Genomic DNA, 14728 nt, shown 5'->3' with positions numbered 1-14728 from the left:
TCGCACCCCCTCCACCGGAAGTTCATTCCTCTGCCATCCCACCCCCTCCACCGGAAGTTCATTTCTCTGTCATCCCGCTCCCTCCACCGGAAGTTCATTCCTCTGTCATCCCACCCCCTCCACCGGAAGTTCATTCCTCTGTCATCCCACCCCTCCACCGGAAGTTCATTCCTCTGTCATCCCACCCCCTCCACCGGAAGTTCATTCCTCTGTCATCCCACCCCTCCACCGGAAGTTCATTCCTCTGTCATCCCACCCCCTCCACCGGAAGTTCATTCCTCTGTCATCCCACCCCCTCCACCGGAAGTTCATTCCTCTGTCATCCCGCCCCCTCCACCGGAAGTTCATCCCTTTGTCATCCTGTCAACCTCGGCTGTCTCCCGGAACCCATCTAGTGGCCTTGGCCATCCTCTCCCCTACCTTTGGGTAGCGCATTAAGGTTGAGAAATGTTTGCAGGTTGTAGGTAATGTTTTGCTTATGAATTCTTCCAATTGCAAGTTTTCTTTTCAGGTACACGACACTGCTTTTCCTCTTCCCAGGCTACAGGCCCACACCCCCAACACCCATACTGTTAGGATTGGCACTCTCAACGTCGGCACGCTGAAAGGTAGATCTGGTGAAATTGTTGAGATGCTTGAACGGAGATGCGTAGATATGTGCTGCATCCAGGAAGTAAGATGGAGAGGAGGTTCTGCAAGGTTCCTCACAGGCAAAGAACACAGGTACAAGATTTTCTGGGCAGGGAACACTGACGGGGTCGGGGGCGTAGGAATACTTCTAGCGGAGAAATGGGTGGATAAGGTAATCGAGGTCGTTAGAGTAAGTGACAGAGTACTTAAGATCAGACTAGTGCTTCATCATAGATTAGCTACTGTCATCTCAGCCTATGCACCTCAACCTGGGCTACCAGATGGTCTGAAAGACCAATTCTATGACACCCTCTTGCAAACTACCTCGTCGACGAGTGACAGGGACCTTCTCTTTGTGGCTGGAGACTTCAACGGTCATGTCGGACGTCGTGCTGGGGGCTTCCATGGCATACATGGAGGCTATGGCTTCGGTTCCCGCAACGAGGAGGGAACCAGACTGCTGGAGTTCTGTGATGCAACCAATCTTATAGTCTGCAATACCAACTTCAGGAAACCTGCCAGTCACCTAGTCACCTACCGCTCCGGCAGACACTCTAGCCAAATCGACTACATCCTCGCCAGAAATAGGGAAAGAGGGCGGCTTATAAATGCCAAAACCTACCCTGGCGAAGAATGTACCCCACAACATAGATTAGTAGTTAGCGACTTTGGGATCAAGGCAAAATGGGTGCCCAGAATTAGACAGGCTTGGAGAAGAAGGGTGTGGAAGCTTAAAGACCCTGCAAACGGACAGAGACTTAGAGACAAGTTACTTGAAGCATTTAACGAAATAGAAGGGGATATAGCATCATACAACGTGGAAGACAATTGGAGATTTCTGCGGGACAACCTGTTGAAAGCCACCGACCAGATTTGTGGGTGGTGTAAGGTCCCCTCCCAACCCAGAGTAACGTGGTGGTGGAACAAGGAGGTAGACAGGGCTATTAGACAAAAGAAACAAGCTTGGAAGGACTGGAAGAACGGTGGTAGCAGGGAATTGTACCAATGTGCCAGAAGGGAGGCTAGGCGACAGGTTTATTTAGCCAGAGGGGAAGCAGATAAGGAAAGATTTGCCAATGTTCTGCGCCGTGAGGACCAAAGACTCGAGGTATTTCGGGTTGCAAGACAGTGTAGGAGAGAGAATAGTGATGTTGTAGGAGAGAAATGTGTTCGCATGGATGATGGTACGCTTGCATTAAATGAGGATGCAAAGAAAGAGGTCTGGAGATGCCACTACGATAGATTGCTTAATAAAGAGAATGAATGGGAGAAAGAGAGCCTGCCTTATGTCGACCCAATAGAGGGACCAGCTATCCGAGTTGATAGTACCAGGGTAGATAAAGCAATTAAGAGTATGAAGACCGGGAAAGCCCCCGGCCCATCAGGAATCACTGCAGAGATGCTCAAAATATCTGGCAGTGTTGGCTATAGCCTAGTCACCCGTATTACGAACCAGGTGATACACGAAGGAGTCATACCCTATGACTGGTGTAGCAGCATCATAGTCAACTGCTACAAAGGTAAAGGGGACGCTTTAGATACAAATAATTACAGAGGCATCAAGCTGTTAGATCAGGTTATGAAAGTTACAGAGAGGGTCATAGCCCAACTAATTAGGGAGCGAATCAATTTAGATGAGATGCAGTTTGGGTTCGTGCCAGGTAAAAGCACTACTGATGCCTTATTTCTAGTGAGACAGTTGCAAGAGAAATACCTAGCCAAGGATAAACCTCTGTACCTGGCTTTCGTTGACATGGAGAAAGCCTTTGACAGGGTCCCCCGATCCCTTATCTGGTGGTCAATGAGGAAACTTGGGATAGAAGAATGGCTAGTGAGAGCTGTGCGAGCCATGTACAGAGATGCGGCCAGTAAGGTGAGGGTTGGAAATGAGTACAGCAATGAATTCCGGGTAGAGGTAGGGGTCCACCAAGGTTCCGTCCTCAGCCCCCTATTATTTACCATAGTCCTCCAGGCAATCACAGAGGAGTTCAAGACAGGTTGCCCCTGGGAGCTCCTCTATGCTGATGACCTTGCCCTAATTGCGGAGTCACTATCAGAACTAGAGGAGAAGTTTCAGGTGTGGAAGCAAGGTCTAGAATTGAAGGGCCTTAGAGTCAACCTAGCTAAAACCAAAATCCTAATAAGTAGGAAGGTAGATAAAACACAAACCCCTTCAGGTAGATGGCCCTGCTCAGTATGTAGAAAAGGAGTAGGTAGTAACTCTATAAGATGTACCCGGTGCAAGCTATGGACACATAAGAGGTGCAGCAACATCAAAGGCAGGTTAACTAGCAAGTTAGTTTTTGTTTGTGGCAGATGTTCAGGTGCAATAAAGACTGCAAACAAACAGGAAACAACTTCTATCTCATTCCAGGGTGAAAAACTAGAGGTAGTCGATAGCTTCCGCTATCTGGGCGACCAAGTTAGTAGTGGGGGTGGGTGCGCTGAAAGTGTAGCTGCTAGAATAAGAATAGCCTGGGCAAAGTTTAGAGAGCTCTTACCCCTGCTGGCGACAAAGGGACTCTCACTCAGAGTAAAAGGCAGACTGTATGACGCATGCGTACGAACAACCATGCTACATGGCAGTGAAACATGGGCTGTAACTGCTGAGGACATACGTAAGCTCGCAAGGAATGAAGCCAGTATGCTCCGTTGGATGTGTAATGTCAATGTGAATACCCGTCAGAGTGTAAGTATCTTGAGAGAAAAGCTGAACATTAGAAGCATCAGTTGTGGCGTGCAAGAGAGACGATTGCGCTGGTATGGACATGTGGTGAGAATGGAGGAGGATAGCTGCGTGAAAAAGTGCCACACCCTAACAGTTGAGGGAACCCGTGGAAGAGGTAGGCCCAGGAAGACCTGGGCTGAGGTGGTGAGGCAAGACCTTCGTACATTGGGCCTCACCGAGGCGATGACTACGGACCGAGACCTTTGGAAATGGGCTGTGCGTGAGAAGACCCGGCAAGCCAAGTAAGATCGTTGCCAGTGCCCCTGGACTGGTTCTTGTGCGGGTGGCACATGAGATGCACCATTTTGAGCGTGGCCGTTGCCAGTACCGCCTGACTGGCTCCTGTAGGATTTTCGAGCGAGATCGTTGCCAGTGCCCCTGGACTGGCTTGTGCGGGTGGCACATAAAAGACACCATTTCGAGCGTGGCCGTTTTCGTGCGGGTGACACGTAAAAGCACCCACTACACTCTCTGAGTGGTTGGCGTTAGGAAGGGCATCCAGCTGTAGAAACTCTGCCAAATCAGACTGGAGCCTGGTGTTGCCATCCGGTTTCACCAGTCCTCAGTCAAATCGTCCAACCCATGCTAGCATGGAAAGCGGACGTTAAACGATGATGATGATGATGATGATGATATATATATATACACATATATATATATATATATATATATATATATCTATATATATATATATATACACACATATATATATATATATATATATATATATATATATATATATACACATATATATATATATATATATATACACATATATATATATATATATATATATATATATATATATATATACACATATATATATATATATATATATATATATATATACACATATATATATATATATATATATATATATATATATATATATATATACACATATATATATATATATATATATATATATATATATATATATATATACGACGGGCTTCTTTCAGTTTCTGTCTACCAAATCCACTCATAAGACTTTGGTCGGCCCGAGGCTATAGTAGAAGACACTTGCCCAAGGTGCCACGCAGTGGGACTGAACCCGAAACCAATGTGGTTCGTAAGCAAGCTACTTACTACACAGCCACTCCTACACCTATAAATTATATATAAATTAATACTGTGCATTAATTTTTTATATATATATCATCATCATCATCATCGTTTAACATCTGCTTACCAAGCTGGCATGGGTTGGACAGTTTGCTTGAGGACTGGCAAACCAGGAGGCTGCACCAGGCTTCAATGTGATCTGGCAATGTTTCTACAGCTGGGTGCCCTCCCTAATGTCAACCACTCCAAGAGTGTAGTAGTTGCCTTTTACAGGCCACCAGCACAGGGGCCAGTTAGCAGCACTGGCATCAACCATGCTCGAATGGTGCTTTTTATTTGCCACCACCAAGGGAGCCAGTCAAGCGGCACTAGCATCGGCCATGACTATGATTTTCCTTGATTCAAGTGGTCTTCTCAAGCACAGCATATTGCCTGACAATTGAAGGGTACTTTTAAATGGGCCAGTTATGCGACACAAGCATCAGCCACAGCTACAACCTCACTTGACTTGCCAGGTCTTCCCAATCACAGCATATCTCCAAAGGTCTCGGCCACTTGTCATTGCCTCGGTGAGACCCAACGTTTGAAGGTCATGCTTCACCACCTCATCCCATGTTTTCCTGGATCTACCTCTTTCACAGGTTCCTACCACTGTTAGGGTGTGACACTTCTTCACACAGCTGTCCTCATCCATACGCAACACATGACCATATCAGTGCCATCGTCTCTCTTGCACACCAAATTTGATGCTTCTTATGCCAAACTTTTCTCTCAGGGTGCTTACACTCTGTTTTGTATTCACACTGACATTACACATCCAGCAGAGCATACTAGCTTCATTTCTTTCAAGCTTATGCATGTCCTCAGCAGTAACAGCCCATATTCCACTGCCATGTAGCATGGCTGTTCACACACATGCATCGTACAGTCTACCTTTCCCTCTGAGCAAGAGGCCCTTTGTTACCAGCAGAGGTAGGAGCTCTCTGAACTTTGCCCAGGCTATTCTTATTCTAGCAGCGATGCTCTCAGTGATTCCTGATGGGCCGGGGGCTTTCTCTGTCTTCATGCTCTTAATTGTTTTATCTACTAAGGTGCTGTCAATTCGAATCACTGATCCCTCTGTTGCGCTGACATTTGACAGACTCTCTTTCTCCCATTCATTCTCTTTATTTAGCAACCTTTCATAGTGGCATCTCCAAGTCGCTCTCTTTGCAGCATCATTAAATGCAAATGAGCCATCATCCATGTGGAGACATTTCTCTCTTATGACATCACGATTCTCTCTCAGACACTGTCTTGCAATATGAAATACTTCAAGTCTGGTCCTCACAATGCAGAACATTGGCAAATGTTTTCTTATCTGCTTCCCCTCTGGCTAAATAAACCTGTCTCCTAGCTTCCCTTCTGGCGATCTGATACAGCTCTCTGCTACCACCATACTTCCAGTCCTTTCATGCCTGCTTCTTTTTCCTAATGGTCCTGTTCAACTACATTGTTCCACCACTAAGGTTGAGAGGGGAGTTTGCACCAGCCACAGATCTGGTCAGTAGCCCTCAACAGGTTGTCCTGTAGGAACCTCAAGTTGTCCTCCACATTATGTGATGCTATATCCTCCTCTTTTTCATCAAAAGCTTTAAGTAATACATCTCTAAATCTCTGTACATTTAGAGGATCCTTAAGCTTCCAGACCCTTCTTTCCATGCTGGTCATCTTCTGGGCAGCTATTTAGCCATGATTCTGAAGTCGCTAACTACTAACCTATGTTGTGGGGTGCATTCTTCACCTGGGAAAGTTTTGGCATTTATAAGTAGTCATCTTTCCCGTTTCCTGGTGAGAATGTAGTCAATCTGACTAGTGTGCCCACCAGACTGGTAAATGAACAGGTGACTGGCAGGTTTCCTGAAGTTAGTATTACAGATCTTAAGATCATTTGCATCATAGAACTCCAGCAGCCTGGTTCCTTCCTCAGTGCGGGAACCAAATCCGTTGCCACCATGTACACCATGGAAGCTCCCTGGATGTTGTCTTATATGACCATTGAAGTTGCCAGCCACAAAGAGAAGGTCCCTGTCATTCAACAACGAGGTTGTCATAAAATCAGTCTTACTCTTCATCAGGTAGCCCTGGCTGTGGGGCGTAAGCTGAGATAATGGTTGCTAACCCATGATGCAGCACTAATCTAATCTTAAGTATTCTATCGCAGACTCTGATTACCTCGATTACCTTATCAACCCATTTCTCTGCAAGACGTATGCCCACACCTCCAACCCCTTCAGTGTTCCCTACCCAGAAAATCTTATACTTATGTTCTTTGCCTGTGAGGAACGTAGCAGAACTTCCTCTCTACCTTACTTCTTTGATGCAGCACAAATCTACATGTTTCCATTCAAGCATCTCAACAATCTCACTAGACCTACCTTTCAATGTGCCAACTGTGAGGGTGTGGAAGGTGTGGGCTGTTGAGACCCTGAGATGGGGGACAGCAGCATTATATTATGCACCTGAAAAAAAGCTTGCATTTGGCAGATCTCATAAACATACAAATAGCCTTCAACCTGCATATACTACACCATCATTTTATTCGCTACATAGTCACTACATTCAACAGGAAATAGATACTAGGTAAGGATGGAGGGGAAGGGAGAGGGAAAGTGTTCCATATATTAAGCCATTAGGGGTGCTCAGGAGAAAGACATCTGGTAGAGGTCAGAGGTCAGAAACTTCCGGTACAGGTGGTGGGATACTCATTTGTTTATTTGTGAAATTAAAAAAGTTAAAATTTTGATATACTTTAACACACAGTATAATGTCTTTTGTCCCCACCTCCTGATCTTATGTAATTAAGCTTTTGTAACATCTTTTGGTCTGTAAGAACTGGCCTTGATGATAAAATACAAATTATAATTAAAATTATTATTATTTAACTTACCTACTTTACTGGGAACTTTATCATCATAGATTACATCACCAAAGGTTAGAGGTGTATAGATAAACAGACCTTGACGGTCAGATTCTGTACTGGTTACATTTTCACTGGACGGCAGTTTAACTGGACAGCAGTGACCAGCAACATTAATGAGCTTAAAAGACCTGTGAAATAAAAGAAACATTTTAAAGTGGATATGACAAAGGACCAAGATAACTAGCACCTTGCAGTACTCAAAAAGACCCGTCCTCCACAAAAGAAATGTTAAGGCCACTCACCCTGGTGAAGAGGATTGGCCTGCAAAAGTCCTATGCCAGTGACATATAAAAGCACTCATGCCAGTGTCACGTGAAAAGCACCCAGAACACACTATAAAGTGGTTGGTGATAAGAAAGGCATTCAGTTGTAGAAACCAAGCCAAACCGGAACCTGGTGCAGTTCCCCAGCTTGCTAGCTCTGGTCAAACTATCCAGCCAATGCCAGCATGGAAAACAAGCATTAAAGGATGATGATGATACTTCATTTCAAAATCAGTAAACAGCTAAATTTCAACAGATTAGGGTTAATGTAGCTATTATGAATAACATATTAAAACGGTCCAATCAATGACAGGTTGTGTCTAGGTGTTGAGGGAATAAAAGAACAAAGTCACACAAAGAGCTGCTATGTCCATGGTTTTTGCAGGGCTTTGTCCCATAGATTGGAGAGATTGATGCCCAGCTTGAACATTTGAAAGTCAGTGCCAGTAGGAAAAATATGTGAAGACGGAGGAAACCAAGGATTTGGTCTCAACAGACTGAGCTCCTCTAAAGGCATGGCTTTCAAAGATTAGAAGGTGGTGTTAAACCAGATTGTATATGAGGTTTATGACCAGGTTAAATCATGCAACGTGTTCAAAAATCCAATGACCAGGTAATGGTATTGGTGAGTATGTTAAATCTATGAAAAACAAAGTGGTAATGTTAAACCAAGCAGCATGTTAGGTAATCAAAGTTTTCTTTTTTATAATCATCATAAATAACAACAATAACAATTTAACATAGGCACAAAAAACACGCAGGGAAGTGGTTGGGTTTAGCTTAATGAACCAGTACTTGATGGTAATTTATTTCACTGACTCTGGAAAATGAAAGGCAAAATTGATCTTGGTAGAATCTGAACTCAGAATATAAATAGCTGGAACAAATGTTTAAAGAATGTTTTACAATGACACACACAATTCTTTTAAAATTTTCAATCACAGGATAAAGGCCAGAAATTTGAGAGGAAAGATTAACCAATTAAATCAATGCCAAAACTTGAGTAATACTATATTTTGTCAATCCTTGACGGATGCAGACATTAAGAAGGATCTGAGTAACCTTCAACAGGTATGTTCTTGTAAAAATTATTTCAGTCATTTGTGTATATTGTCTGATGAACTTTGAAAAGAAGGAATTTTTGTCCCTGAGGACAATAAAGGAAAAGAAACTGAAAATGTTGATTTCTCATTGCTCTGAGCCAATGGGCAAGGGAACATTTTGGTTGAGAACGTTTGCTTTGAAATACGAAAAGTCATTTTTATTTTTGTGACAAATGTTATGTGACAAACTTGTTGACACCGGGTTGAAAATAATAGTGGAAAATTTTCCTGAAATTCTAATACAACTGACCGTTTTTTCTCACACTGAATTTCTAACATACAGGCCACAGTGCACATTACACCAAAAACAATCATCTTATTGTAATGACCAATTTTTTAGGAGAATATGTTTATGACAGTTTAAACTTAGCAGTATTACAAGAACTAACCCCACAGATAACAACGCTGTACTTGCCACAAACAAACATAATTCCTACAGTTCAACAAGTTCAAATTACTAATCCCCAGGTCGTTGAACTAATCATTGGAAACTCTCCAGAGAAGTTTATATTTAATCAGTCAAAAAGGCAAACACATTTAAAATTTTGCCTTGAGAACAATAAATTTGTTCTTTTCCTGAAAGTAAAAGTTTTTCAACAAAAACCAAGAAAGTTACTCACTTTCTATCACCCACCCAGAAATGGATTACTCCTAGAAAGACAACTAAAAATTATGACTTCTCACATAAACATTCAAACCAATTTTTATCACCTGTTCCATGTTGTAAGTAAAGAATTCAACCAAAAATCTAAAGATAGTTAGAAATCAATGAAAGTAAGACTGTGAAAAATACTTGCCCAAGAAAGTCTATCACACTAGAGAATAAGTCATAAATTTATCTAAGCTAAAGCTTTCACTGGACAATATCTCTGTCCCAGAGCTTAGACTGAGTTTCTGCCCAAGCACTAAGAATTTCTATAAAAATAAACTAACCCAAGGGCTATTTCAGTTTGTCCGCCAACACAAGCTGAAGAAATGTCTTTTTGAAAAAAATAATAACAATGAGTCAGAGTACCTCATATTTATTGAAAACGATGATGATTGGATCTGGCATAATTCGATTGAAATGAATTACTATTGGTATTTGGATAAAGTTCTGGATGGATATTCGCAAACACTGCTAGAATTTCTTGAACCTTGTCAGACAGGAATTTGGGAAAACTGTAAAAACAAGTAGAAAGAAGTCCTGGAATAACATCACAAATTCCCAGCATTATGCACTCTGTCATTGAGCTACTAACGGTTCTATTGTTATTAAAATGGTGGATAAAGGAGGCACTATTGTAATTATAGACAAGGGTGAGTATATTTTGGCTTGTGAAGAAGTTTTAAATGACAAAACTTCATATGAAAAATTACCTGTTGATCCAAACCCCAATTATAGAGAGGAACTTGAAAATATAATTCTGGAAATGGAGGAAAGCAATTTCATAAATGAAACTGAATTGAAGATTTTATGGTCAGAACAAGGAACACCTGCATTTTATAGTCTCCCCAAAATTCACAAAAAGTTTGAAACATTTCCTCCAATGTACCCAATTAGCAGCAGATATGAATGTTGTGCAGCCAAAATTTCAGAGTGGCTGGATGGCTTTCTACTCCCTGTAGCAAAAAAGATCAAGTTACTATGTTCAGGACACTTTTGATTTAATGTCCAAAATTAACTTTTCTAAGCATCAAAGTAGTGTTGAAAACCGTTTTTTGATAGCTATAAATGTTTCTTCACTATATCCTGATACTGACCCTGATGACAGGGTGGAAGCATGCATGAATGCCTTTGAAAAACAGTCAAACAAGTATTCCATGTAACTTTCGCTGTAAGTTATTGAAGTTTGTAACACAGTAAAGTTTGGACAAAACTTTTACCACCAGACGAGGGGTTGTGCCATGGGTACCCTCATGGCAGTTAATTTCACTTATGTTTGCATGACGAAATTTGTGACACAGGTACTGGAGACATTCAAGTCTCTGCACGGTCATGAACCAATACACTGGTTACAGTTCACTGATGACATCTTTTTGAGAAGGATCACAGAACAGTTTAATTAGTTTCTCGCATTTCTGAGATCATTATGCTAAAAAGTATGGCTTTAACTCCAATATAAAATTTACACCTAGTTTTTCAAAAACTTGAAATTTTGGATATAAAAATCAAGTTTTCTGGAGGCAGAATAGTGACAGAGTTATTTTGAGGATAAAATGGACTTGTACTGATATAGGAGATTACTGGAAACATGCAAACACTTTTGTACACCATTATGTCAAATGTGATTAAAGTGAACCACGATTAAAGGAAATTGCAAATGACATAGCTAAGATTAGTAAGGAAAGTCAAACTTTCATACATAATTTTAGCAAACAAAGTAAAATATGTGATAGAATTCTTTTAGTGATTAACAGGCATTTCAAAAGTATTACAAAAGTGTTACCAGCATGTTGCAGAAAAATATCTTTGTTTCAAACAAATATTCTCTCAGCCACCTTTAGATGAAATAACAATATAAGAGAAATATAAACCACCATCTCTAACTCCAAGAAAACTACCATTGGAGTTTCTGAATGTTGTACCTTGAAAAATAGCCATAACAGAGGTAAGCCCTCTTGAAGGAAGGTGGGATATGTAAAGATTCCCATTTGGTGTACACAATAGAATGCATCAAACACAACTTGATTTATGTTGGTTGTACAACAGAACAATTAAACAAAAGATTCAATGGGCACAGGTTTGACGTCCGGCACAATAACAGTTGTTCAACAAAACTTGCTGAACATTTTACATCAAGTGGCTGCAATTTTGAGGAACACCTGAAGGTGCACATTCTCAGAAAATATTCTGAATCTACTATACTGTCGGTCCTCAAAATGCAAGAGGTCAATTATATTTGTGAATTACTAATCTCACACCCTCGAGGAATGAATAAAATGACAGGTGAATTTCATCACATGTACACAAAACTATTCGACTAAATATATTTTCTTTTCTCTTTTCTTTCTTTTTACCAGTTACAAAACTGAAAACTGATGACGTCATTCTATCAAATAGGAATGCAGGATTTCCGCATTTATATTTTGAATTTCTGTGTTTATGCAGTTGTTTTCATTTCACATTTTCCACTTGAAGAAGACAGCCTGTTATATTATTCAAACTATTAAATGAACAATCTATTACAAATCGCATTGTGCTCTTCTTATTGTATAATAATAATATTAATAATAATATTAATAATATTACTAGCTGGATCCGTGAAAAATTCACGGAAAACATAAAAAATGTAAGCATCTGTAAACAGTGTGCTGGTGCCATGAGAAATGTTTGTATATTATGACCGTCTGTCTTTACATTCTGAGTTCAAATTCTGCCAAGGTCGACTTTGCCTTTCATCCTTTTGGGGGTCGATAAATTAAGTACCAGTTGTGTACTGGGGTCAATCTAATCAACTGGTCCCCTCCCCACAAAAATGTCAGGCCTAGAAAAGTATATTGTGGCAGTTACAGAATATAGAAAGTAATGTAACATCAACGACTATATAATCCACCCAAAATATTTGAGTTACACAAACGTAAATGGAATTACTATTTAACCTTCGTACATATTCAAAGAACCTTCTTGGTTTAGTGGTACAGAACATTTCTCTGGTATTCTTTTATTCTTTTACTTGTTTTAGTCATTTGACGGTGGCCATGCTGGAGCACCATCCTTTAGTCAAAGAAATTGACCCCCTCCTGTCAGCCTGGTGCTTATTCTATCAGTCTCTTCTGCTGAACAGCTAAATTACAGGGATTCAAACACACCAACATTGGTTGTCAAGCAATGGTGGTGGTGGGACAAACACAGACACAAACACACACACACACACACACACACACACATACATACATACATATTTATATATGATGGGCTTGGAGGTAGTGGTGATGCTAGCTGGTGTGATTTTGCGGTTTGTTGGTCTGCCGAAAGAGATCCAGTGAGCCCCTAACTGGTTCTCAGATCTTAAAGGTGTAATGTGGATGTATAATGATGGAGCAGTTGGTGGGGTGGTGATGCTAGCTGGTGAGGTGGTCTTCCTCAGTACTTCATGGTAGACAATATTTTGTGTGTATGTCACACCACGTTTTTGGTCTTGTCTGTTATCCCATTTGAGTGTCATAACTCTTACTTTGATATTGTTCATAGCTCATGCTCTTGAAAATGCGACATATAATTGGCCATGAGAAAATACCGTTTGGGGCAAATGTATTCCAACTGTTTCAAACGTTTGCCCTTGAGCCTTGTTAATTGTCACTGAATATGCAAGTCAAAGTGGAAACTGAACTCTATTTAGTGTGACTGGAATATTTGCATCACTTGGGCTAAGTTTAATTCTGGGTATTAGAACTGTATGACCTCTGTTGGAGCTATTACCAATCATGCCTCCACACAATGTTCATGAAGTCTTTGCACTTTCATGCAAGTTCCATTACATAATCTTTGACTAATCGAAAGATTTCTTAGCAGCATTACAATATACTGGATGATACTGGAATGGATTTTAGCCTTGATAAATGAGCTAAAGCCACATCCTCAAGGGAAAATACCTGAAATTAGATCCTAAAAAAAATACAAATATTTAGGTGTATGTGAAGTAGATGGCATTAAGCACTCACAAGTGTACAAAAAGAAAATACAAAGAATGTTATCATAGTTAAAGCAATCCTAAAGAGCAAACCTAATGCAGCTAACAAGATTGATGCAACCAATACCTTGGCCATACCTGTTGAGATCTACAGCTTCAACATCATCAGTGAAATCAGTAAAACTGATACAAAAATATGCAAGTTTCTCTCAATAAACCACATGCATTACCGAAAGGCAGATGTAGATAGACTAGTACTACAGTTTATATCCTCCATGAAAGGATGGAGGACATGAACTGATACCACTGCAACTGTCTCTCACGACAGCAATCATAGAGATAGACACCTATCTAAAACACCCCTGACACAATAATTAAACCTGTCTACTCATATTCAAGTTCAAAAAAATGTACTCAATATCAGAAGTAAAGAGATATCTAAAAGTGTTGAAGAACAATGAGACTGAATCACAACTAGATGAAACGGAGAGCAAACCAAATAAAAATCACATGCCAAATCAAATGGAATCTAAGAGCTGCAAAATACATGAGAAAGTAAGGCATTGCATGGTAAATGCCCTACGAAGGCCAGTGACCCTGATGTAGATCCAAATACGACCCATCAATAGTTGGCAACATCTGGACTTAAATCAGACACAGAAGGTTTCACTATAGCACTATAGCTCAAGATTAGTGTCTGTCCACCAGAAACTGTCAAGCAAGCATTCTTAAAAATGATGCTGATTCTGCCTGCCACATCGTCGAGCAACCAGAGATAAAATTGCCAAAACAAACTTGGCCAATATTTGTACTGGGTCATATGCCATAAGTATGAAAAGAACTAGTGAGAACATAAACCTGACAATGTAGTAGAAAATAAAGACATCACTGTTTTTTGGGACTTAAGTACTCGAACTGATCGTGCTATGGTAAAATAAAAAATACATGACGAAACACACTTGCTCATAGACATGTCAATCCTAGCAGACTGCAACACTTCCAATAAAAACATTGGCAAAGTTAAGTAAATATAAGAACCTTGAAATAGAGGTTTCAAAAATGTGGCATCTAAGAACAACAATCTTACCTGTGATCATCAGAGCTTTGGGAACAATACCAAATGGTGCTACAACACTATGGCCAATTACCAGGAAACCCAAAAGTATCAGAACTACAAAAAATTGTTCTTGTGGTTACTGCCCACGTCTTAAGAGAAAAACTACCAACCTGAAAATACATGTTTCTATGATTCTTTTAAAACTCTTTCGAAATTGAAATATTACTAAGTTAATGGAATGTTAGTTCTCAAAATCCAGTATCCTTTCCTAGCAATATATCATTGCTAACCATAAAATAAAAGCCAT

General features: G+C 40.5%; 1 protein-coding gene across 1 annotated transcript in view; it reads right to left on the bottom strand.

Annotated features, from left to right (window-relative positions):
- The window catches only part of LOC106882859 (trafficking protein particle complex subunit 9), a 108399-nt gene that overhangs the window by 59821 nt on the left and 33850 nt on the right, over positions 1-14728 (bottom strand). The window contains exon 11 of the mRNA XM_014933664.3: positions 7353-7513. Coding sequence (XP_014789150.1) covers positions 7353-7513 — 161 coding nt within the window. The remainder of the gene's footprint in view (positions 1-7352; positions 7514-14728) is intronic.

Source organism: Octopus bimaculoides, chromosome 25, assembly GCF_046866305.1.
Source record: "Octopus bimaculoides isolate indiv1 chromosome 25, ASM4686630v1, whole genome shotgun sequence".
In the NCBI taxonomy this organism is placed as follows: domain Eukaryota; kingdom Metazoa; phylum Mollusca; class Cephalopoda; order Octopoda; family Octopodidae; genus Octopus; species Octopus bimaculoides.
Note: the sequence above shows the minus strand (reverse complement) of the source record. Positions and strands in the feature narration are given on the sequence as shown.